Source organism: Brassica rapa, chromosome A03 (assembly GCF_000309985.2).
Source record: "Brassica rapa cultivar Chiifu-401-42 chromosome A03, CAAS_Brap_v3.01, whole genome shotgun sequence".
NCBI lineage: Eukaryota > Viridiplantae > Streptophyta > Magnoliopsida > Brassicales > Brassicaceae > Brassica > Brassica rapa.
In genome coordinates, this window is record NC_024797.2 from 23553621 (window position 1) to 23576663 (window position 23043).

A 23043-nucleotide genomic window follows, 5' to 3' on the forward strand; every position below is an offset into this window, starting at 1 on the left:
ATTTTTTCACACACATTTCGTTTCATGCTGATATTTCTGACCTTGAAGAAAGCTGTACTTGTGGAAATCTCATCTTCTTGTGGAATCTAAATTCAGCTTATTCCAGATGAAAATAAGAATGTGCGATTTTTATTTAATTGAAAAACGTTTATTACAGAGATATCTTTCAATTACAAAGAAAAACTATCAAAATCAGCTCAAAACAATAAAACCATATGAGAAACGAATTTGTCTATAAATTCAAATTATTGCCTGATTTCGTGTATTTGAATGAATGATCCTTTGAATGTCTTCCTCCCTAATTAATTACCGAGAGAAGTCAGTAGATCTTTTCATATATTGTTCACTCGGTTTTCTTCAACCGTCTTTCTTCTTTTTGATGCTGGGCTGAGCTCAATTTTTAAAAAGTCTAGTCGATAAGTATTTAAAGAGGGTCTTTCAACAACTAAATTACCATGAGTTAGTAGATAGAAAATGTTTATTATCACACGCATAAAATTGGTGTAGTAGATTACTATATATATAATGTGAATTAATACATACTGTAGCACTTTTGGATTTCGAACAATATAAAATTGTGATACATGATTACTGTTTTGGTAATAGTATCAGTACATAACTACATTTTACTAATATGTACTGATACTAATATGATATTAGTAATCAAAATTGAAATCATTCAACTCATTGAGTTTTCTGTAGGTCATTATTGCCACAACTTTTGAAGTATATTTTCGAACTGGAAATGTTGTACTATATGCCAATATGCTATATTGATGGAAGCTAAAGATTCTATCTACCCACGTAAAAGTAAGCAGTGACCAGATAGTTTATACTTTTTATAGCACGGCAAAAAAGTTGATTTGCTTAAAGATGTTCAAGGACCTAAAATTACGTATTTATATTAAATCAGGAAAAACATAAGTATATTCCAAGTTTCTGATTGATAGGATGTGGCAATATAGTTAAGCTATAATGCCATACCTCTGATAATGAAGGTTTCAAATTAACAATTAATTTGGTTTGTATCGATTTACTTGCTGAGAACAACTATTATAAGGTTGGATTGCATCAAGTGGCAAAACAAAATGTGTGGGGTTACTTAGTTTTGAATCCAAAAGCTTTTGCTTGAGCCTAAAGCGTTTTGATGATGAGAGGGATTCAAATTTGAAGTCAAAACAGTTACGGAGGAGTTGTCAAAGCTCCATGTTTTTTTTAATTGACAAAACGGATCTCTAGTTTTGCGCAGCGTGACAAACACCACCCTGATTGTTTAAAAAGTGTAGAGTTAAAGTGGGGTATCTAAACTCATACGCCTGGAACACACAACCACGCTTTAAATATATGTTCACATGTACTGATTACTGAATATGTTAACACCTTTTAAATAACCAGATGCTTTATAAGAAACAAATGAGAAAACATAGAAGAAGCAAAAGAGTTGAAACATCGTACAGTCGACCACGTTATGTTTGCTGTTACTTGAGCTACGTACCAGCTGATCTTGGTTATACACTCTTGTTTGTACACACCATAACCATGTAACCTCCCAACCCGAGTTTACACATCAAGGCCTCTACTTTGTATCAAATTCTTTAATTTGCCCCTAACTTTATTTCCTTGTTCAATTTTGAATTTCGATAAGAGCACTCAGATCGCGGGAATCCCAAAATGTTTTGAACAGTTACATAAAACCCTAGAATCCCAATTCCTCTCAGTATCACTCGCCATGGATGAGGAGGAGCTCTTGCTCGCTAGAATCATCGCAGGAATCGAAGGAGGAGGAGGAGGAGACGATGAATCACACTACCACGAACTCGTCGCGGATCTCAAGTCTCTACTCGACACAGACGACGACGAAATCCTCGATCGGTTCTACGTCAGCCTCTCCTCGACGGCTTCATCGTTCCTCCGCTGCTTCTCCGCCGCCATGGATTCTCCGGTCGAATCCGGCCGTCTGGCGATTTCAGCCTCCGAGGCCTATCTCTCTCTGCTTCTTTCCACGAACTGCCCCGTTTTCACTTTCTTCTCCCCCGTCGCGTTTCTCTCTCTGCTGGGTTCGATTCGCCGCTACCTCAAACCTCGTCGCCGCGAGGATTCGGGAGGAGCGGCGGTGGCGTCGTCTCAAGGGAACAAGAAGAAGAGAGGACGCGGCGGTGGTTCGAGGAAGAACGCTAAAAACCTAGGGCGTGAAGATGGGGACGAGACGGAAGAGGGTGGGTTCGATGCGAAGTTGGTGTTTAGAGTGCTCGAGCGTCTAGGCTCGGTTCTGGGGTTTGTTCATTTGGATAGATTTCCCGATAGCTTGAAGTCTTTGGTACAGACTGTGAGCGAGATTCCTTTACTAGCGCTGGAGCATTCAGGGGTTTTGAGTTATGATAAATTGATGGAAACGTGCGGGAGGATACTGGGTGGAGTGTTGAGCTCTGACCATGGAGATGTGTCGCTTACTGCCGCTGAGATTTCGAAGTCTTTGACACCGTTGCTTTTGATGGGGAAGCATCAGGCGAGAAGCTTCGCGTTAGGGTTTGTGTCAAGGAAGATTATGGGTTTGGCTAAAGATAACTCCGAGTTGAAAAAAGTTGTTTGTAATTTGCCTAAGTTTTTGGTTCATAAGGCGCCTGAGAAGGCTGAGCCGCGTGGATTCGCGGTGGAGGCGATACTTGAGATTGTAAAGGCAATGGAGGTTGAGGATCAATCGGAGTTTGTTGAATTTGTGATGAAGATGGGTCAGGGTAAATCTAATTTGAGGATATTGGCTGTTGATCTTATACCTTTGTTGATGAGCTCATTAGGAAACCCCTTTGGAAGTATTAGTTCAGAGGATGGCGTGGAAGATTCGTGGGGATTGGGTTGTCTTAATGCCTTAGTGCAGCGGTGTTCAGATTCAAGCGCTTTAATTAGAGCTCGAGCTTTGTCCAACTTAGCTCAAGTTGTGGGATTTTTGACTGGTGATGAAAGGAGTAGGTCGATCTTGAAACAAGCCCTTGGGTTTACTGGTGGTGAGACTTCAGAGGGAAAAGGTAGAATAACTGACCTTTTGAAGAAGAGATGTGTGGATGAGAAGGCGGCGACACGGAGAGCAGCTCTTCTTCTAGTTACAAAATTGACATCCCTTTTGGGTGGTTGCTTTGATGTTAGTATCCTAAAGACAATGGGTACATCTTGTTCTGATCCGCTCATAAGTATTAGAAAGGCTGCAATTTCTGCTCTTTCCGAGGTATGTTTTCTGTGACTCAGTGTCTTCCTTCTCCCTTACTGTGATACAAGTATGCTTTGTCTTTTATTAGCTTAAAGTTGAGGAAACCAAATTTGGAGGGCCAAAATGTTCTATATGAATAATGAATGATTGTGCTTCTTAGTCATTTGGATGAATGGTGGAATGTATAATAATTGCTTCTTTTGCTAGTACTAAAATCTTGTCTAACTTATTTCTAAATATAGGTTAAATCAGTGACTTGTTCATATGCCTCCCGCTCCCTTTTCTTTATTTGGTAATGTAAATCATTGTCTTTTTCTGTTCACTGTAGGCCTTCAGAATATGTATAGATGAAGTTGTAACCACTGAATGGTTACATTCTGTCCCTCGGATGGTCATGGACAATGAAACTAGCATCCAAGAAGAATGCGAGAATGTCTTTCATGAACTAGTCCTGGAGAGAATATCACGAGCGGGAAATTCCCTTTCTCAGGGCAGTGCTTCTCTCCCAGACAACTGGAGCTCTAGCTCAAAAGATATAGACAGAGACATTGAAGCTTTGTTTCCAGAAGGAGTTTTGGTTCTCCTAAGGGAGCTCTGCAACAGCGAGGTTTCCCCTTGGGTAAAGAAAATATGTGTAAGTTTGGGCAAGAAGAAGCAACTGAAACCAAGAGTTGCCCTTGCGCTGCAGAGTATCATAAAGGAATCTGAATCACTCTGGTTAAACCGTTCAATGCCAATAAATAAATGGACAGCTCCTGCCGGGGCTTGGTTTCTTCTTTCAGAGGTGTCAGTTTTTCTTCCAAAGTCTGTCGAATGGGAGTTTCTTCACCATCATTGGCAGTTGCTAGACAAAAATGACTTGCAAGGTTAGCCAGTTTTCATTATACGGCATCTAAACTAACTCGCTTACGTCTCTACTTATTGCTCTTAGTAGCGTGGTTTCAATTGTAACTACTGCCCTAGGTAAACCAGTTCTTGAATGTGTGTTTTTGATGATGCGGCTTTTCAGAAGGAACAGATGGACAAGGTGATGAAGAGGGTGTAGAGTGTAATTCTTCTACATGGGCTGGGGATCGAGTTTTTCTTTTGCAAACTATCTCCAATGTTTCCCTTCAGCTGCCACCAGATCCTGCTGCAGATCTGGCCGACAATTTGCTGAAGAAAATCGAAAAGTTTAACCTGCATTCTGCTGAGGTAATCATTAGATTAATAGCTTTTCGATCTCATATATAATATCAAATTTCGAAGGCGTAGCAAGATACTGGGTTTTGTATTGGACGTATTCCTTTAGATAGATATATTTTTTCCTCTACATTTATGTAATGGGACCTGGTTCTGGTGCAACTGTTGAATGCTTGAATCGATCAGATTATATTATTCAGTGGCTTGTGGATGGATTTCTTTTCATCGCTAATCCATATATGGGTCATCTGTCTCATGATCTTAGTTAATGCTATTCAATGACAGGTCGATGCACATGTTAAAGCATTAAAAACTTTGTGCGTAAAGAAGGCGCGCATCCCGGAGGAGTCGGATATGCTTGTCAAGAAATGGGTAGAACAAGTTTTATCTAAGGCATCTAAGGTCACTGAAAAGTACATCGAGGGGATCTCCAGTAATAATCTTTCTTTCGCCACACCAGCAATGCTTGGAAGTAGGAGAAGCAAGAAACTGGATTCTGTATCCAAGAAGTTATCAAAAGCAATCACAGCAGTATATACCATTGGATCTTGTGTCATTATATATCCTTCAGCTGACACGACCAAAATTGTTCCGTTGTTACATACTGTAATCACTTCAGGGAATTCTGATTCAAAGCTGAAAAACAAATTGCCACAAGCCAATGCTTGCTTGAAGCAAAAAGCTCCTCCTCTTTATAGTCAGTCTTGGTTGACCATGGCGAAGATTTGTTTGGCTGACGGGAAGCTTGCTAAAAGATATATCCCTCTCTTTGCACAGGTCTGTTGATTTGCCTTTGCTGATTTCTCTGCCCACTTATCATTTCGATTATTTTTGGGAAGGAGAATTTCAGTGAATGGCAGCTTCCTTTGTCTCTGCTGTTTATTGTAACCTATGTGAACTCCTTGATGCCTTGCTCTTACAGGAGCTTGAAAAGAGTGATTGTGCAGCCTTGCGTAACAATCTTGTAGTGGCGATGACAGACTTTTGTGTTCACTATACAGCCATGATAGAGTGGTAAGTTATTCACAGAACATTAATATTTCATTAGTCTTTTCTCAAATGTTAAAAATACGTAATTGTTACATGGCAAATACTGATGGTTTGTGTACCCATATAGTTACATACCAAAGATCACTAAACGTCTTCGGGATCCTTGTGAAGTTGTTAGAAGGCAGACATTCATACTTCTCTCAAGGTTATTACAGGTATTGCTATTCTCCACAGATTCCTCACTTTCCGTTGTTGAAAAATCCATGCTATAAGCAGGTTTTGTTATTTTGATTTCAGAGAGATTATGTTAAGTGGAGAGGCGTTCTTTTCCTTCGCTTCCTTCTATCTCTTGTTGATGAATCTGAAAAGATACGTCGACTTGCAGACTTTTTATTTGGAAACATCCTTAAAGGTATGAAACTCTGGGAACAACCATGAAAGGCATTCCTTCATTCCCTGTTATTGTATAATCGGTAGTATTTTTGATTAATATTATGCCCATTTTGCTTATAGTTAAGGCACCACTTTTAGCTTACAACAGTTTTGTGGAAGCTATTTATGTGTTAAACGATTGCCACGCCCACAATGGCCACAATAATTCAGATGCTAAGCAATCAAGAACAAAGGATCAAGCTTTTTCTATCAGGTACTCGTGATATACACATACATAGCCTAGTTAATGTTCTAAAGGTTTATGCTTATGTGTAACTTGTCATTTTTGTGTGGATAATTTAGTGTGTTTTTCTTTTGTTGCAATTGTTTGCAGAGGAAATGATGAAAGAGCTAGGTCTAAAAGAATGCAGATCTACGTCACTCTGCTTAAACAAATGGCTCCAGAACATCTTCTGGCCACATTTGCAAAGTTATGTGCAGAGGTCCTCGCAGCTGCTTCTGATGGAATGCTAAACATAGAAGATGTAACTGGTCAGTCAGTTCTACAGGTAACTTCCAATCTAGCTGGAAGTTGTTGAGCCCTTTTTTCCCTGTTGCCATCGATGAGTTCTCTTACCGTGTTTGTTCTCGCGGTGTAGGATGCGTTTCAAATCTTGGCGTGCAAAGAGATCCGTTTATCAGTTTCAAGAGGATCTTCGTCTGAGACAGTAGAGATGGAAGAAGAAGGTGGAGACTCCAACGGGGCGGCTGCCAAAGGAAGAGCCATAACGCAAGCTGTTAGAAAAGGGTTGATTCAGAACACGATTCCAATCTTCATTGAGCTCAAGAGGCTATTGGAGAGCAAGAACAGTCCTCTCACAGGCTCGCTCATGGACTGCCTCCGTGTGCTCCTGAAAGACTACAAGAACGAGATAGAAGAAATGCTCGTCGCTGATAAACAGCTTCAGAAAGAGCTCGTCTACGATATGCAGAAGCACGAGGCTGCAAAGGCAAGGTCCATGGCTAACCAAGGGGTTGGTTGCGGGACAAGTCATAGAAGCCGCGAACCAGAGCAACCAACAACAGAAGCAGAAAGGGAGGAGAATGTTAGGGATTCGGGACTGGAATCGAGAGTGGTATCTGCGGCTGCTGATGCAATGGCGGCTAAAGCGGCAAGGTCGGTACTGAGAGAAGTGAACGGTGGAGCTGCAACGCCGCCTCTGAGCGCAATGAGCGTTCCGAAGCTAAGGTCGAGCCTTGGAGGAGGTAAACAGAGTGGTCGACCATCGGCTGATGTGCTGGAGTCTCTCAGAAGAAGACCAACTTTCATGTCTGATGACGATAACTAAAATAGAGAGCGAGACGAGACTCAGGAAATAGCTTTTGTTGTAACTAAATTACTAATGTCTATTGTGTATGCTCGAAAACGAATGTAAGCAAGTTTCTCATGTTGTCCCTATCTAGTTAAGCTTTGCTTAGGAGAATCCTAATTCTAAAGATTGATCCTTGGCCAAAATAAAAGATTTTGAGCCAAAAACAAAGTTTTATTTATAAACTAGCGGTATTCCGGCGCTACGCGCCGGGTTCGTATATTGTGTTTTTTAATGAGTTGATAATGTGTTTTTGGATCTATTTAATAGTGGTTACTGATAGTAGTGTATTATTTTATTTTGTATTTTGTAATTGTGTTGACATGGGTGCGCCAGCTAATATTGCTGGTTTAGATGTCATGTATACAATATTTAAAAAATAAATTAAAATAAATCTAAATAATTATTTAATAAAAAAATTAGATAATGTAAATGTTTATAAATTTTTATTATTTAGTAAAATTAATTGAATAATGAAATATTTGTGGTTGTTTGACATTTGTGCTAAATATTCATTTGTGGTTGTTTGACATTTGTGCTAAATATTTGTTATGTTTGGTTTTCTGATTTAATGTTTTATTTGAAATATATGTGAGGAATTTATTTTCTTAATTTGCGTTAGTAACTGTATTTTAAGAGTTTTGTGTGTTTTATGGACGTGTAAATATTTTTGTTGATGGAATATGCTTTGTTTTTTCTCTTGAGTTTATTACTATTTTGGTATGGACATTCACTTTACGTAATATAATATCGTTGAGAATAAGAAGGAATAGTCAATTATTGAACATAACAGAGTGAAATTAAATATTTGTGACCATCATAAATTCACAAATATTTGTTCTTGTTGAAATACAAAAATTGCGACGATCTGATGCTTAATGTTAAGTTAAAAAATGACCATGAATAAAATAAAGTATACAAATTTAGTCATTTGGTTGAAAAATAGCATTTCTCGTACCTCTTGTTGATGTTGTCCGGATGGCATAGTATTGTGGCTTTCGTTGCTTTTAAAGTGGTTGAGTAACACTTGAGTTTTTTTTTTGTCTAATAGACTTGAGTTTTTTAACACGAACTCCATGTACTAATTTCTTAATGTCATTGTAATAATTTCTTAAAGCGATTCGAACACTGATCGTCAAATTTATGGTCTTGCTTCCAACCAATTTTATTAATATAGGTTTCATCAACATTTTTCTCACCCGTGCAAAGCATTGTTAGACCGTATAGGTAAATTGCATATCTATGTACAAAACGTCTGCTGATGTTTGTAGATGATGGAGGCCGGCTTGGGATTGTTTTTAAAAAAATATTCTTCAATGCCTTTATCATAATGAACTTCTATGTTTTCAGCTGAAAAAAAAAATTTTGACATGAGATCGTTATACCTTGTCAAAGAAGCAACTGGATGGATGGATAATAGTTTGATGGTCATATATTCTTGTAAATACGGTTGTCTTTAGCTTCTTTGGCCAGTAGTGGGCATGATTGCATGACATGACGTGCGGTAGTTCTTAATGACTGTGCAACTCTTGAGATGATATCGCCTTGGATGTCTTGAGGGAGTTCTTCGAGTGTTGATAGTGGGTGAGCTCCGTTCATCTTGGAATTTTGTATTGATAATGAGTTTTTTTATTCTAGCAGGAGGGTCTAATTTATATTTTTGTGGAATTTGCAATTGTATTAAATGTTTCAACTTATGCATGGTAGTGTTCTTGTCAGTGATTATTGACTGAGTTAATTTTCCGTAATTACTTGTAACGTGTATGTGTTTTTAAGTGTTTTGGCTATTAACTTAAACCATTAGATAAGTGAAACGGGTCAGAACTTAATAGTGTTAGTGCATTTTATGTGTTGTTATCTTAGATCAAACGATTAAACCACTCTGTTTATTATTATTTTATTTAATCAAGTAGTAGTTTTTTTTTTAATTTTCCACAATTATATTCTCGTTTTTTTTGGAAATTATTTGGTATTTTTTGCTAAAAATTCTGTGCAAGTTACGTTTTAAATTTTGGGATAAAGACGCGTTAGATTTAAGTTGTTTTTTTTTATACGTAATTTTCATATGGACGTTTGTAAATTATCACCCATTCACCCTACCTGGGTGGGTTAGACCATCTTGTGATGTTTTTAGGTTTAAGTTTTGTCAATGAAAAAAAAAAGGTTTAAGTTTTGTTATCCGTTTCACGCTTTGGCCGTTGTTTAATTTTTAGAGAATCATTGTTATTGTAGACCAAAATTGATTGAAACAGTATGAATGAGTTGAACTTCATAATTAGTTGCAACTTAAGATCTCTCCTGTCGTAGTTGGCTTTTAAATCGTCAAATGAGAAGGATCATAAACTTATTTCATAAGTGTTGTAGAAAACTAAAGAAAAACAATGCGTGTGTTAGACATTAGTACATGCGATGATTATAATTTTAATCATTATATTGATGCTCCACATATATATAACCTTTTCAAGTGATTGCCATATTCAAGTAGCAATATGAGAAAACATTCAAGAAGCTTCTCGAGATTCTGGCAAAATCATTGATCATCTCCAAATAGTATAAATCCACAAAAAATTGTGTATGGAAAATCAAAGAGTTGTTTTGCAATACGTAGATCTAATGAAATGTCTAAGGTCATAACTTTTCTACTCTGTTTTTTTTTTCAGTCCCTCCGCCTCTCTCTTATATTAAGAAAGCTTCATGGCAGCATATGTATGGAAAAAATCTCAAACATTGATTAACAACTATTTACAATTGGCATTATTTCAAAATGCTACATCATGATCTAGTCTTGAATTATACAAACAGTTGCAAAAATCATCAGTTACACATCCAACTATATAATTCAAGAAAAAAAAACTCAATGAAATTGCCTGATATAGCTTCTTATATCAACTATCTCCTGGTCACCGGGGGACAATCTGAAACCTAATAAACTGGAGGGTCACGAACCATTAACTCCAAAAAACTGCAGTTCAGGCCGTGCAGGTACCTATGGAACGATACACATCATGGCATCCTGATAAATCTGATTACACCTTTAACCGGGAATCTATTAGTCAGCACAAAATCAATAACCATATGATAACCATATGAGTGTACTTTTCTCTTCTCAATGATGGCATGAATTACAACCACAAAACATCCGAGATCCCCAAAATTATATAATATTTACAGAACACAAAACGTATAATAAGCTAAGCCCTAGAGCAGGCTTCACAAAATCAAGTTTTTGTTTTCTGATTTTAGCTTCCATCGATTTACATTCATTTACATCTCCAGAGTTGCAGATTTTCTTCTGCACAACAGAGAAAAAGGACACTCTTTACCATCTCTTACATCAATAAGATAAGAAAAGAAAAAAATATACTTTCACATACATTTGATTTAGAGTGGAGAGATATCTAACCAAGCATTGAAGTCATCCAATTCATCCTAAGTTTGTTCTGGAATATTTCCATTATATGAAATTGAATCACAGGTTTAGTCTCATATTTCCATTATTGTTATCATCACATGATGAATGGAATGATTTTCATTATTGAAAACAGTGCTGATACTACTATACGGTTAAAGTATGAGTTCAAAATTGTTATACAAACCGGACAAATCTACGTTGGTGTTAGCCAAAGCCATGAGTTGATCATACTTTTGAAAACGAAACTTCTCTGCTGGGATGGTCACTTGTTCCGTGACCTCAACAAAGCTCGTGTGGTCAGTGAAACGTGCTTCCAGCGGCATCAACACCACGAAGCCCATACATCACTCCTTCCCTCAATAGATTTTTGAAAGTATTAAGCTATTGAACATGAATCAAAATCAACTGAAAAAAATATTCAAAAAAAACAAAATCAACTGAAAAAAAAAAACAGAGTAAATAAATTATGGTTAGTGACGACTTAGTTTAACGTTAAATCCAAAAACAAAAAATTAGGAATAAGAATAGGTACCTTCTCGTTGACAGTTTGACTGTTTTAGAAACATATAATAAGAGCGGACTATCAAAAGGTTGAGTAGAAAGAGCTAACAAAACACGGTGGTGGCTAGCCGGAGTCACATTCTCTTTATGGAGACCACCTTTCTTAACATTTCTTGCCTCTTTTAATCTGAGGAGAGGGACCTCGGCGGTGTTTGAATAGCATCCAGCTTTTAAATCGGCAAGAAAAACAGATGAACTCGCCACTGTTTATCCCAAGCAACAAAGCCATTTATAGTTGAAGCTTCAGGGGATTACTTTAGAGAATGCTATGGCCAATTTAATTCAAGAGAGTGGGAGGAGTGGCGCAGAAAAGTTAATGCTTGGATTAATGTTTCCAAGTGCCGTTACAAAGACGATCGCCGTTCGTCGTCGGTGAGATGTGAAGAACCACGACGGCTGACTCTCCAACTCCGTCCGCTAAAATTGAACAACCCTAAATAATTTGGGCCATTTTGGACAATAATCAAAAGTCCACTGATTTGATCATAAAAAACACGTAGCCCAAATTATTAAACAACGTGAAGCAGCTTTCGCAAGTTTATAAAGTACTGCCACGTGGCAGAAAAAGCCCCATGCTGAATAATGATGTGGAGGACTGAGGTGAGAGAAAACTCCCCTTTATATATATAGATTTGCTCCAAATTTTCAATAAATATGTTAATTTTCTTTATTGTAGTTTCCGGCGCAACAAATCGGGAAATAGGAGGGTAGATGTGTAAATAAAACAAAAGAGCTCAACATATATCATCGAGATTCTATTAAAGACAAAACCATTAACAAACTTTCAGTCTCTCTCGCTCTCTCTCTCTCAGTAAACCCTAACCGCAAGAACGATGCCGGCTGCGACGACGGAGGCTGAATCAATAGAACCACAGTCGCTGAAAAAGCTGAGCATCAAATCCCTAAAACGAGCTCTTGATCTCTTCTCCCCCGTCCACGGCCAATTCCCTCCTCCTGATGCCGAAGCGTTAGTCTCCGATCCCCAATTTCTCTTCTCCAATCCTCGATTTTTTTTCCTTAAAAAATTATTTATAAATTCTTCTTTTTCTTTGTTGCAGCAAGAAGATTCGTCTCAGCCATAAGGTAAATAGAAACCCCGTATTCGCTTTTCCTTAAAGCTTCGAACTTTAGGTTTCTAGGTTTATGCAAAGTAATTAACTTATTTGATTTGCATAAAGTCTCTGTCTTTCACTGATTAAACTAAGAATTTATGCTAAATTGAACATGTTTACTAGCTTCGAACTTCAGGTTTAAGTTTTATAGTTAAGAATTTGATATGCTTAAAGTCTCTGTCTTTCACTGATCAACCCGAGTTCGAGCCGTGAGCCTGTGAGTTGTGTATATAAATATTGATTCTCAAATGTTTTCTTGTGCAGATGAAAGTTGCTTTTGGAGGTGTGGAGCCTGTGAGTCAGCCTCCACGTCAGCCTGACCGTGGCAATGAGCATACCGGAACCTCAAGTGCTCTTGCTCTCCCAGGTATTGTGTTCATATCACCTGTTTTGCTTATGTTATTTAAAGATGAACAAAATAGTTTTGTTTTCTCTATTGTTTGAATTTTGTAATTAAACACTGAGTTCTGCAGGTCCTGAAGGTTCCAAGAGTACCCAAAAGGGCGTGACAGAGAATGCTCTGGTTGTTGGTCCAACTTTCCAGCCAAAGGGCTTGTAAGTATTAACGTTTTGCTGTTTGTTTCGTTGATATGGATTCTAGTTGATGTTTCTACTTTATAGCAAGGATGCTAATTAAATTCTATTTGGGTTCTTGGAATTGAAGGAACAGTATTGGTACCTCAGGCAAAAGCACCACCATTATTCCTGCAAATGTATCCTCTTACGAAAGGTATTTTTTCGTCTCCTTCTTATCCTTTAATTCTTCTTCATCTTGATTGCAATATATTGAATTTCGAGTACTGGTGCCTATACGATAGTTTCTCATTCTGAATATTTTGTTATTTTTGTGTCTCCCTGCGTGTTACAGGAACTTTTCAACTTCTGCATTAATGGAGAGAATACCGAGTAGATGGCCTCGCCCAGAGTGGCATGCACCATGGAAGAATTACAGGGTAAGATCTTTGGGACAGCACCCGTACTGCATCACACTGATTCTGGCCTTTTGTTGGCTTGAGGAGTTTCTTGACTTGCGTTTACTTATTCTTTCTACAGGTCATTCAGGGGCACTTGGGTTGGGTCAGATCTGTCGCCTTTGACCCCAGTAATGAATGGTTTTGTACTGGTTCAGCTGATCGTACCATCAAGGTAATAGAGATGACTGCTTCTTTAGTATGAATTGTATTTGTCCCAATGTACCATCAAAAACTTACTAAGTTTAGCGCTTGTTGAAGCACTTCCTGAGTGTAATACGCTTGCTGAATTGCTTGATTTAATTTAATTATGTCAACTAGATATGGGATGTAGCAACTGGAGTTCTGAAGCTAACACTTACTGGTCATATCGAGCAAGTGCGAGGTTAGCCTCTTAAATCTCTCCCAGTTGATTTGTTAGATGTGTTTGTGATCACGGTTCTGATCTTCCATTTTTTTTGTTTGAAATTTGTTGCAGGCCTTGCTGTAAGTAATCGACATACATACATGTTCTCAGCTGGGGATGACAAGCAAGTCAAATGCTGGGACCTTGAGCAGAATAAGGTTTATTACAACTCTAATCTCTTCCTCATCTGAACTTCTCATTATCTAATGCTCTTGGAATTCGGCTTTGATAGGTTATCCGGTCTTACCATGGTCACTTGAGTGGAGTCTATTGCTTAGCTCTTCACCCAACTTTAGACGTTTTACTAACCGGAGGGCGAGACTCTGTCTGCAGGGTAAGAAAATCACTATAAATATTTATATCTTTTGTTCATTAGCTGAACTCGTAGGTAAAAAGAGTCCATGTTTGCTTTATATGCAGGTGTGGGATATTCGTACCAAGATGCAAATTTTTGCACTCACAGGACATGACAACACCGTTTGTTCTGTTTTCACTCGTCCAACAGTACGTCTCATGTCATGTGTAGTTGTTGTTTGAGTTTGCAACTTTTTTTTCAGAATCTCTCTTATAAGCCACTGGTACTCACTTTGATCTGTGATGTTGCAGGACCCACAAGTTGTAACTGGATCTCATGACACTACTATTAAATTCTGGGATCTTCGATATGGTAATAATTTATCATTCTAACCATTGTTTGGACTTCAAAATCCATTTTATTTGGGGCTTCCCTGCTTATTGGATAATTACTTGCAGGCAAAACAATGACGACTCTAACACATCATAAGAAATCTGTCCGAGCAATGACCCTTCATCCTAAAGAGTATGTGTAGTTCACTTTATCTTTCCAACAGAAAAATCATCAAGACGACAAACCTGAGCATTTTCCTAATAATCTCTTATGTTTTTTTTAGGAATGCATTTGCTTCTGCATCAGCTGACAACACCAAAAAGTTTAGCCTTCCAAAGGGAGAGTTTTGCCACAACATGCTGTAAGTCAGTCTTTGCTAGATATCATTCATAATCATAACCCATTCTTTTGCATCTCTAGTGCCTTTGAAGCAAAGAGTTTCATTAGAGCTTAACATGTATTGGTTTTTTATGTGTTGTCTTTCTTCTTGGAACAGTTCGCAGCAGAAAACCATAATTAACGCAATGGCTGTGAACGAGGATGGTGTAATGGTCACTGGAGGTAATAAGTTCATTTCACAATTATTTTTTGTGATTGTTTTTCTACCGCACCTTGCCGTCATTATCAATTTTTTAACTAAACTTGATCCTATATCTGTTTACGAATTAAGGTGATAATGGAAGTATATGGTTCTGGGACTGGAAGAGTGGTCATAGTTTCCAACAGTCAGAAACTATTGTACAGCCTGGTACGTACCTTGTTTCACTGTTCCTTTGGAAGTGTATGATTAAGCTTCAAAGAATGATATTTAGGTCTCGAAAGCAATAAGTTATGGATGGGGTCTTAAACTAATGTTATGTTGGGAAAATGGCAGGTTCACTGGAGAGTGAAGCGGGTATATACGCAGCGTGTTATGATCAGACAGGTTCAAGATTGGTAACATGTGAGGCTGATAAGACGATAAAGATGTGGAAAGAAGATGAGAATGCAACTCCAGAGACTCACCCTGTCAATTTCAAACCACCCAAGGAGATTAGGCGCTTCTGATAAGCTCCCCTCTTTACTATTGTTGGAGTCTCACTAGTCTTCATGATTCTGTTTTCTTGTGGAAGACTATAAGGATGTCTTGTTTCTTTTGGTGACAACAAAGGGCCATGTACTTGAATTTTCAAGGCATTTGTTGTTATGTATCCTGTTAACAAATAATAGTTCATGTACCATTTTATGCTTAAGAATACAGCACACTTCTGTCTTCATCTTCTTTGGTTGCTTAACAAAAGGGCTATTTTTTTTTTTCACTTTAGCGGGACGTCCTTACGTCCTTTTGACATAAAGTTACCAAAACTTGACATGTAACAAAATTCTCCCGTTACGAATAAGCATAACAAGTAAGACCATAAAGCCAATGTTTCAGAATCCAGCAAGAACAAGCCACAGAGAGCTCAACCAAGGAACCATCGGGTACAACAATGTCAACGGACAGCGACCACGAATACACCAAAAAAAGGCTATTTAGATTAGGTGAACTATTTACATGTAAATGAACCTACAATTTTGTCTTGAAAAGATATTGTTTCCGACTAGAATGCAAATATAAAAAAAAATGCCATTGGAACTTTTGAAGCAATGCCATTATACTATGATGGGCTTAACATAAGCTTCATCTAAACGTTTCTAAGCTGGGTGAACTGTACACTACTTGTTCTGGCTGACAATCCTCCGATTGATACTATATGTAACGTGTATCATTACAAGCACTACAAGACAAAAAAGACACACCAGTTTGATCTAATTTGCTTCTAAAAACAAGGGACAAAAAATCGCACACCACAATAATGGCAAAGAAATGATAAAGATTTATATTTATTAGAAAAAACAAATCAAAACAAACACTCGCCAAGAAACTAAAAAATAATCTTATAATTTTATAAAATAGGTTTAAGAAAGGAGAGGGGCACGTGATGTGAGGCCTTCCTCTTCATCTGCAGCAATCTCACTCGAACCGTTGCTTAAACCGGCCGGTTTGGCGTTTCTGTAAATTCCATAAAGTATGAGTTGTATTGTCCCAAACACAAACCCCACTCCATTTGGCACCTACTCATTTTAACCACAAAATTGATTAACTAATTAGTATCATTCTCAACAGCATAATAATTAAAATAAAATAAAATAAAAAATCAATGCCTATTCCGAAGAAATCTTTTTGCACAGGACCCCACAAAATAGTACTTGGTTCATTTTTTCGCCACACACTTTTATTTGTGAAAATTTCGCCAACAAAAAAAATCATTTGTATGATGTTGGAGTCTTGGAGTCTACAATTTGTAAAAATCATTATGCAGATTTTCTTCCAGAAGACTTTTTAGTCTGTTATAAAATTGCATGACAATGACATGAACGGAGATTTAAAATGTGACATGAAAGGAGTTTAAGTAGGGGTGTCCAAGAAAACGACAAAAATATTTTGGGGTTATTATTGGAATAGCGAAGAGACAAGGGGTCGTTGAAATAGCTTAATCATCTTCTTACAGATCCGTAAATAGCATAGTACTCTAGTAGAATTACTTACAAGTAGAAAAACGTCGTGTTGGAGTGAAGCATACACTGCCCAGATCGCGCCGTTTAAGAAGAGGAAAAACGACAACCAAAACGGCATGTATTTCACGCTCTTTGTCGTCACTACTGTTTTCTGCAAATTATTGGTTTACAAAACACTATAAGCCTCTCTTATACTATATCAGATACATATATTTATTTATGTATTTTATAGAAAATGATATATTATAGGCCCTGATTATAGGTATGTCTTTGTCTGAGATTTGCAATAAATAATGGACCCATCAAGTTATTGTTTGTATTACTAGCTGGAAAATTTATTAATAGACCTGTGTGTGGAGGTACATATTATGACAACTGTGACGTTTATATTTAAATTGAAACGTGAAAAATCTAAAGATGTACAAGTTCTAAATAATTGTTATCTGACTGCGATTTTTCAAAGACGTGTGCTTAAAAATACCACAAGGTTGTTTGGTTTATGAACCATGATGATTGCTGCATGAACGAACGAAAATAACATTTCAGTACCCAATAAGCATATTACTAAAAGAGTTACTAAAATGGCGCTACCACCTAAAGTAAACACTAACCTTATTTCTTGAATTCTGAAACATAATGATTCCTATAATCACCGATATTCGAATACTACTAACTAGAAGACATATATAGTCAATGAAAAAAGACTACAAAATTAGAAGAAATCATTATGTTGTTATAAAAAAGATTAGTCTTTAGATCAAGGTGGGTCATTTTTAACTGTGATTAGTGGACGTCTAAGCTTTTTAGAATATAGTCCATTAAATATACTTTTTAAGACCATTCTAATGTATATTCTTTTTTTTATAACGAAAATTATACATAGAAGCATTAAAATACAAATAAATTTTGTTCCAATGTATGTTTTTTTTAAATAGATAAGTGTTATTCTTCTTCTAAATATAAGTGCTATCCTTTCATATAGAGATGAAATAACAAATTTTATTTTAGAGTAAAAATATAATAGATAAATATGTACTTTGTAATAATACTTAAATTCGTATTTTCAAATAAAAAAAAAATTAAAATATAAATGTGAACTAGACATACTCTAACATATTACACAATTTTAGAAATAACAAGTGGATATGAACAATGTCAAGAAACCAGCATGATTGAATGATGTATATCTGATATTGACAGCTCAAATTTCGAGAATTAGTTTAAATAAAGGCCACATTCTTTATTTCAAAACGTGGGTAATATAAAACAGCTATGCTCAATATAGTAATAGTGTTTTGGATAGATATGTGAATGAACTTACCATAGCAGAAAGAGGAGAACCATACATTACAATGTTGAGGCCAGCACAGATGAACCCCATAGACTGAGAACGCATTTTCTCATCTTTAAACGCACTTCTCGTGGCCGCAATTGCTGCTATTGGGAAAAAGACGTTCAACAACGCAACCACTACGATTGTATTTAACTGTAAACAAAAAAAAACTTAATTACATCAACCAAACGATACATTAGGAAATCAACTTTACAAGTCATTATAGTATTATCTTATAACAAGTGGATCACATATTTTAATCAACTTGACTTTTAAAGAAAACATGATAGTCAGATCTAAATCTGAATAATTGGATCAAACAAAACTTGCAGATTTCAACCAGCTATCATATAAGAAACTCAGAAGATCAAGAGCCACATATATAGATAGAAAGACTATATATCATATTATATATTCAAATAAAAGAAAATGAAAAGCACCTTGAGATGTCGAGGGGCATAAATGAGAAAAAGGGAGACATAGATGATTTCAACAAAAGAACCAAAGCCATTAACGGTGGAGACAAGATATTCTCCGGGAGTGACGATGCCGTAGTATGTCCATAGAGACGATCCTAACAACGTGCAAATGTACGGTAAGCTTTTGTAGTCCTCCGTCGATTTTCGCTTCACTATTTTCCAAAACGTCTCCCTGAATTGTTGTACTGATCCATCAATAATACAAAAAGAAAACTATATACTATATCTCAGTTTTGTTACTTCTTCCGAAATCTCGAGATGAGAGAAAGAGAGCTCACACTGGTGAGAGGAAGACGAGTACGGAGATTACATTTCCTGCGTCAAAGAAAAGTTACAAGCTATGTATGGTTAAGTACTTATGGTATATAGTTTACCGGCACATGTATGCGTGCACACTCGTATAGAGATATAAGCACACGAATGAAGAAGGGGTGTTTTACCTATGACTCCGATATAGAAACTTGTCTCCGCCATTTCTGGAAGAAAGAGGCTGTGAAGGAAAAAAAATGAGGATGAGAAAGAGAGATGGGAATGATGAGGCAACTTAATTAGGGGGTACGCGACCTTTATATTATTATTTTTTCTTTTGGGCGGCTTTTATATAGTTTTAAAATTAATTTTTACTTGTTCACACTATAATGTAGTGTACTCCATTGTTTAACAAAAAATATAAATACTCTTATGTGTACATTGACGTATATAGATATTATTAAACTGATGAAAGAATACAAAACAAATGACGCGTTCTCAAGGTTTATACACAATGTTTAGCGGATTATCTTTAGGATTAATGTATATGAAAAAACTAATGAGTTTTACGCTTTTTAAATTAGATGTGAACATCATACTTACTAGCAAGTAGCAACCATTGTATTTAACTTTAGGATTAGTCTATAACAAGTTGAAAAAGCAATTTTATAACTCTTGTTGAAATTCTTGACTAGGTCACATTAGTCGCTAGTAACTTCAACCACAACCATCTCTACGATTTTGAGGTCATTTCAAGACTAAAAACATTAATAATTTTATCTTCTTTTTCTAATTTTCTTTTTAATCCACGCCTATTCAAATTCGATTAAACAACGATACGTATCGTATGTGTACACAGAAATTGGGATCAACGAGAGATTAGTGAAAATAGAATTAACATGTGTGACATCACGGTCAAGGACCTTTAGGTTGGTGACTGGGACATTTTGGTCAACAACACCACTTGCATTAATCGAAGTTACAATTCACGAACATCTTAGAGCATTTCCAACACCAATTTATTTTTCCAACACCAATTTATTTTTCTCTCAAAAACGAAAATTTAAATAAAATATAATCATATTCTATTTTTCATTTCATAATATAATAAAGTAACAAAATATGTTTACTATATAAATGGAATAAATGCACTTATTTTTATTTATTATTCTAATTTTTCGCTCTAAAGTAATATATTAAAAGTATTCTCATAATAATAGATGCGAAATAAAAGATTACTGGTTTATAATGGTTTAAAAAAAGTTCATGTTAGAAATGCATTTGAAGATTAAAGCAATTACAAACGACTAACAAATGCTAAAATAATGGGCTTGAGACCATATCCCGATTACAAAGCAGCCTCATAAAAGGAGTGAGTTTTTTTGGTATTCCCCCTTGGATCTTATCAAAGGATATATGCCAGTAGTCGTTTGTTTCAATTTCAATCGAAAGATGATTAAATGGGCTCGAGTTATGAATAATCAATACCACTAACACATTGCAGTAGGGGTGTTAAATCCGGATATCGATTCGGTTTAGGTTCGATTTTTTTCGGTTTTCGGTATTTCGGTTAGTAAAATATAACTACCATTTTAAATCCATATTTACTTCGGTTCGGTTCGGTTTATATACCGTCGGTTTTTGGTTTTTTTCGGTTTTATACCAAAAAACATAATTATTTAGTTTGAGATCATATTAAATGAATTTTAGAGTCATATTGTCAACACAGTCATAAATGAACAAAAAAGTAAAAATGCTTCTACCATCAAATAAAATAATCAAATCTATAACTAAAATGAAAGCTTAAAATTTTGAAAATAAAAATATGAAACAAAACAGAAACATGAAAAAAAAGTTTTTCCACTCTTCCATATTTAGTGTTAATTAAAGTCATGTTTTTTCAATTGAACACGAAACTCTATTTATTTACAAATAAAAAAAAGTTGTGAAAATTTTCCATTAATTATTGTCCATCAAATTTATAATCTTCATATTAATTTAGTGAAGACTAAAATAAAACAAAAAGATTAAAAGAAGACTTAGAAAATAAGATGTCTGAATTGCGATGTATTGTTATTTAATTATAGTTCAAGTGTTTTACAAATTAAGATTCTTTATTACTATAAAATTATGGTAATAATTATTAACACAAATTTAACTTATGTAACAAATAGATTTTCATGTATTGTTATAAAATAGATACATATTTACATGTTTCTACTTTTAATCGGTTTTGTTCGGTTTATTCGGTTTAATCGGTTATATACCAAACCATATCCAAATCTTACGGTTTTATAAAATTATATTAATTCGGTTTATATGGTATATACCAAAACTAAACCATATTATCTATTTCGGTTCGATTCAATTTGGTACGATTCGGTTTTACCATATTGAACAGCACAACATTGAAGTGTACCCTGACAAAACGATGCCATCTCAAAGTTAATACTTAATACTCTGTTTATTTTCTAAAACAGATATGTTAAGAGGAAAAAAAATGAGAAAAAGACTAGGATAGCACCAAACCAAGTTTTTGTTCCCAAAGTAGCACTCAAGGCTCAAAGTCACAAAAATAGGTTTCATTAAAGAGGTAAATATACACTTATACCCCTTGGGTTAATTAATCCAAACCTTAGGGTTTAGAGTTAAGGGGTGGAGTTTTGGAATTAGGGTTTAAAATTTTATAAAAAATAAATATTAAAATAAAAAAAAAAAATTTAAAAACAGTTTCAAAAAGTATTTTTAAATTATAAAAAGAAAATTCAAAAAAAAAAAAAATTCAAAAAAAAAATTATAAAAATTTCGAATCTGAAAACATATAATCTGAAACTATAAAAAAAATTCTTTATTTTTATTTTTTTTATTTTTATTTTTATTTTATTTATTTTTATTTTATTTATTTTTATTTATTTTTGTTTGTTTATTTAATTTTAAACCAAGGGTATTAGGGATATTTTACCCTTTAATGAATGTCATTTTTGTGACTTTCTCCTTCTAGTGCTATTTTTGAGACATAAACTTCAAAAGGTGCTATTATTGACAATTGCCCAAAAAAAATTGTATCATAAAAATGTTTTTTTTTAGTTTTATATAAATTTTATTATTCAATAATTATAAATTATAAAATTAAAAAACAGTTGAATTTATTAAATTATATTGGTTTCAAGTTATTGAAAATTACTAATTGCAAAAACAAAAAGATTATAATAAAGCTTAGTGTACTAAAACGGAAAGAGTGTGTTGACAAAAAAAAAAACGGAATAAGTAAAACCTGTGACTGAGAACTGACTAAAGAGACTTTCCACCACACTCCTCGCCGTTTTCTCTTTTTAGCTGCAAATCTGATTTCCAAAAAAAAAGAGAATCGCTGCCGAAGGAAAAGTATGAGTGAGGGGAGGAGGAAGAAGAGTGTGAACGGAGGAGGCGCACCGACGCAAACTAATCCCGACGATCGGAGATCTACTCTTCCGGAAGCTGAAGCGGCGGGGAAACGAGCTGTAATCAAGAGCGCTGACATGAAAGAGGATATGCAGAAGGAAGCTATCGAAATCGCTATCACCGTACATTTTACCATCTCTCCCTCTTTCTCTCTATATACATACATTCTTCGATCTTAGGAGATTGGATCTCTCTATCTATCTATCTGTGTGTAATGTAATTTGTGGCAGGCGTTTGAGAAGTACAGTGTGGAGAAGGAGATAGCTGAGAACATCAAGAAGGAGTTTGACAAGGTTCATGGTCCTACGTGGCACTGCATCGTTGGCCGCAACTTTGGTCTGTCATCTCCTAGTAACTGAATCTTCTTATGGCTCTAGTTTTGATTTTGCTTCTTTCTTGATTCTCTCTAGTGGTTAATATTGGATATGGTTTTTGGTTGCTTCTCTATTCTTTATAGTATTTACTCTACTGCTTGCTCTGTAATCTTTACTTGTTCCTTAGCCTATGGTGCATTTTTGTCCTGCAGGTTCATATGTAACACACGAGACGAACCATTTCGTTTACTTCTACCTCGACCAGAAAGCTGTTCTTCTCTTCAAGTCTGGTTAACAATTTCAAAAACCAAGAAAGCTCATCGCTGGAAAAGATGTTTGTGATGTTCAATCCGCACTATATCACGTTGTAGTTATAGTTTCTTGTTCTGTATGTTATGTGTTAAAAAGGCTTTAACAAACAGATTTGGATAATAAATTTTTCTTTTGGTACGCATCTTCAAATATATATACAATAATACAAAT

At 35.7% G+C, this 23043-nt stretch overlaps 4 protein-coding genes and 1 long non-coding RNA gene across 5 annotated transcripts; 3 read left to right on the forward strand and 2 right to left on the reverse strand.

Moving 5' to 3' along the window:
* Window positions 1-66: 66 nt before the first annotated feature.
* LOC103860811 (condensin-2 complex subunit D3) lies at window positions 67-7304 on the forward strand. The gene is made up of 10 exons (XM_009138480.3): window positions 67-3220; window positions 3531-4068; window positions 4212-4396; window positions 4670-5161; window positions 5307-5398; window positions 5502-5589; window positions 5672-5786; window positions 5888-6020; window positions 6141-6315; window positions 6406-7304. Exons 1-10 carry the CDS (start codon window positions 1730-1732, stop codon window positions 7093-7095), a joined length of 3999 nt encoding a protein of 1332 aa, XP_009136728.1. The 5' UTR covers window positions 67-1729; the 3' UTR covers window positions 7096-7304.
* Window positions 7305-8110: 806 nt separating this feature from the next.
* On the reverse strand, window positions 8111-11638 carry LOC108871254. Its single transcript, XR_004456856.1, has 2 exons — window positions 10520-11638; window positions 8111-10408 (listed from the first exon to the last, which is right to left on the reverse strand). It is a non-coding gene; the product is annotated as an uncharacterized LOC108871254 (long non-coding RNA).
* A 193-nt stretch (window positions 11639-11831) lies between these two features.
* On the forward strand, window positions 11832-15480 carry LOC103860812 (protein pleiotropic regulatory locus 1). The gene is made up of 17 exons (XM_009138481.3): window positions 11832-12056; window positions 12148-12172; window positions 12466-12568; window positions 12675-12756; window positions 12866-12931; window positions 13070-13154; window positions 13255-13347; window positions 13494-13557; window positions 13651-13736; window positions 13811-13912; window positions 13999-14082; window positions 14185-14245; window positions 14332-14398; window positions 14490-14567; window positions 14703-14767; window positions 14877-14954; window positions 15081-15480. Exons 1-17 carry the CDS (start codon window positions 11923-11925, stop codon window positions 15251-15253), a joined length of 1446 nt encoding a protein of 481 aa, XP_009136729.1. The 5' UTR covers window positions 11832-11922; the 3' UTR covers window positions 15254-15480.
* Window positions 15481-15908: 428 nt separating this feature from the next.
* On the reverse strand, window positions 15909-19801 carry LOC103860813 (bidirectional sugar transporter SWEET17). The gene is made up of 6 exons (XM_009138482.3): window positions 18997-19801; window positions 18835-18871; window positions 18518-18728; window positions 18066-18230; window positions 16776-16895; window positions 15909-16300 (listed from the first exon to the last, which is right to left on the reverse strand). The coding sequence occupies exons 1-6, from the start codon at window positions 19028-19030 to the stop codon at window positions 16145-16147; spliced, it is 723 nt and encodes a 240-aa protein (XP_009136730.1). The 5' UTR covers window positions 19031-19801; the 3' UTR covers window positions 15909-16144.
* A 2270-nt stretch (window positions 19802-22071) lies between these two features.
* Window positions 22072-23012, forward strand: LOC103860814 (dynein light chain 2, cytoplasmic). The gene is made up of 3 exons (XM_009138483.3): window positions 22072-22368; window positions 22477-22582; window positions 22773-23012. Exons 1-3 carry the CDS (start codon window positions 22192-22194, stop codon window positions 22853-22855), a joined length of 366 nt encoding a protein of 121 aa, XP_009136731.1. The 5' UTR covers window positions 22072-22191; the 3' UTR covers window positions 22856-23012.
* The last annotated feature ends 31 nt before the right edge of the window (window positions 23013-23043 follow it).

Excerpts from the sequence above, each read along its gene's own strand:
- LOC103860811 (XM_009138480.3), top strand. The coding sequence starts at position 1,730 with ATGGATGAGGAGGAGCTCTTGCTCGCTAGAATCATCGCAGGAATCGAA. Across the intron at positions 5,399-5,501 it reads TATACAGCCATGATAGAGTG|TTACATACCAAAGATCACTA; the intron begins GTAAGTTATTCA and ends GTACCCATATAG. Across the intron at positions 5,590-5,671 it reads TTCTCTCAAGGTTATTACAG|AGAGATTATGTTAAGTGGAG; the intron begins GTATTGCTATTC and ends TTTTGATTTCAG.
- LOC103860812 (XM_009138481.3), top strand. The coding sequence starts at position 11,923 with ATGCCGGCTGCGACGACGGAGGCTGAATCAATAGAACCACAGTCGCTG. Across the intron at positions 14,083-14,184 it reads CTGTTTTCACTCGTCCAACA|GACCCACAAGTTGTAACTGG; the intron begins GTACGTCTCATG and ends GTGATGTTGCAG. Across the intron at positions 14,768-14,876 it reads TGGTGTAATGGTCACTGGAG|GTGATAATGGAAGTATATGG; the intron begins GTAATAAGTTCA and ends TTACGAATTAAG.
- LOC103860813 (XM_009138482.3), bottom strand. The coding sequence starts at position 19,030 with ATGGCGGAGACAAGTTTCTATATCGGAGTCATAG. Across the intron at positions 16,896-18,065 it reads GTTCTCCTCTTTCTGCTATG|AAAACAGTAGTGACGACAAA; the intron begins GTAAGTTCATTC and ends AATAATTTGCAG. Across the intron at positions 16,301-16,775 it reads AACACGACGTTTTTCTACTT|GTGCCAAATGGAGTGGGGTT; the intron begins GTAAGTAATTCT and ends TAAAATGAGTAG.
- LOC103860814 (XM_009138483.3), top strand. The coding sequence starts at position 22,192 with ATGAGTGAGGGGAGGAGGAAGAAGAGTGTGAACGGAGGAGGCGCACCG. Across the intron at positions 22,369-22,476 it reads CTATCGAAATCGCTATCACC|GCGTTTGAGAAGTACAGTGT; the intron begins GTACATTTTACC and ends AATTTGTGGCAG. Across the intron at positions 22,583-22,772 it reads CATCGTTGGCCGCAACTTTG|GTTCATATGTAACACACGAG; the intron begins GTCTGTCATCTC and ends TTTGTCCTGCAG.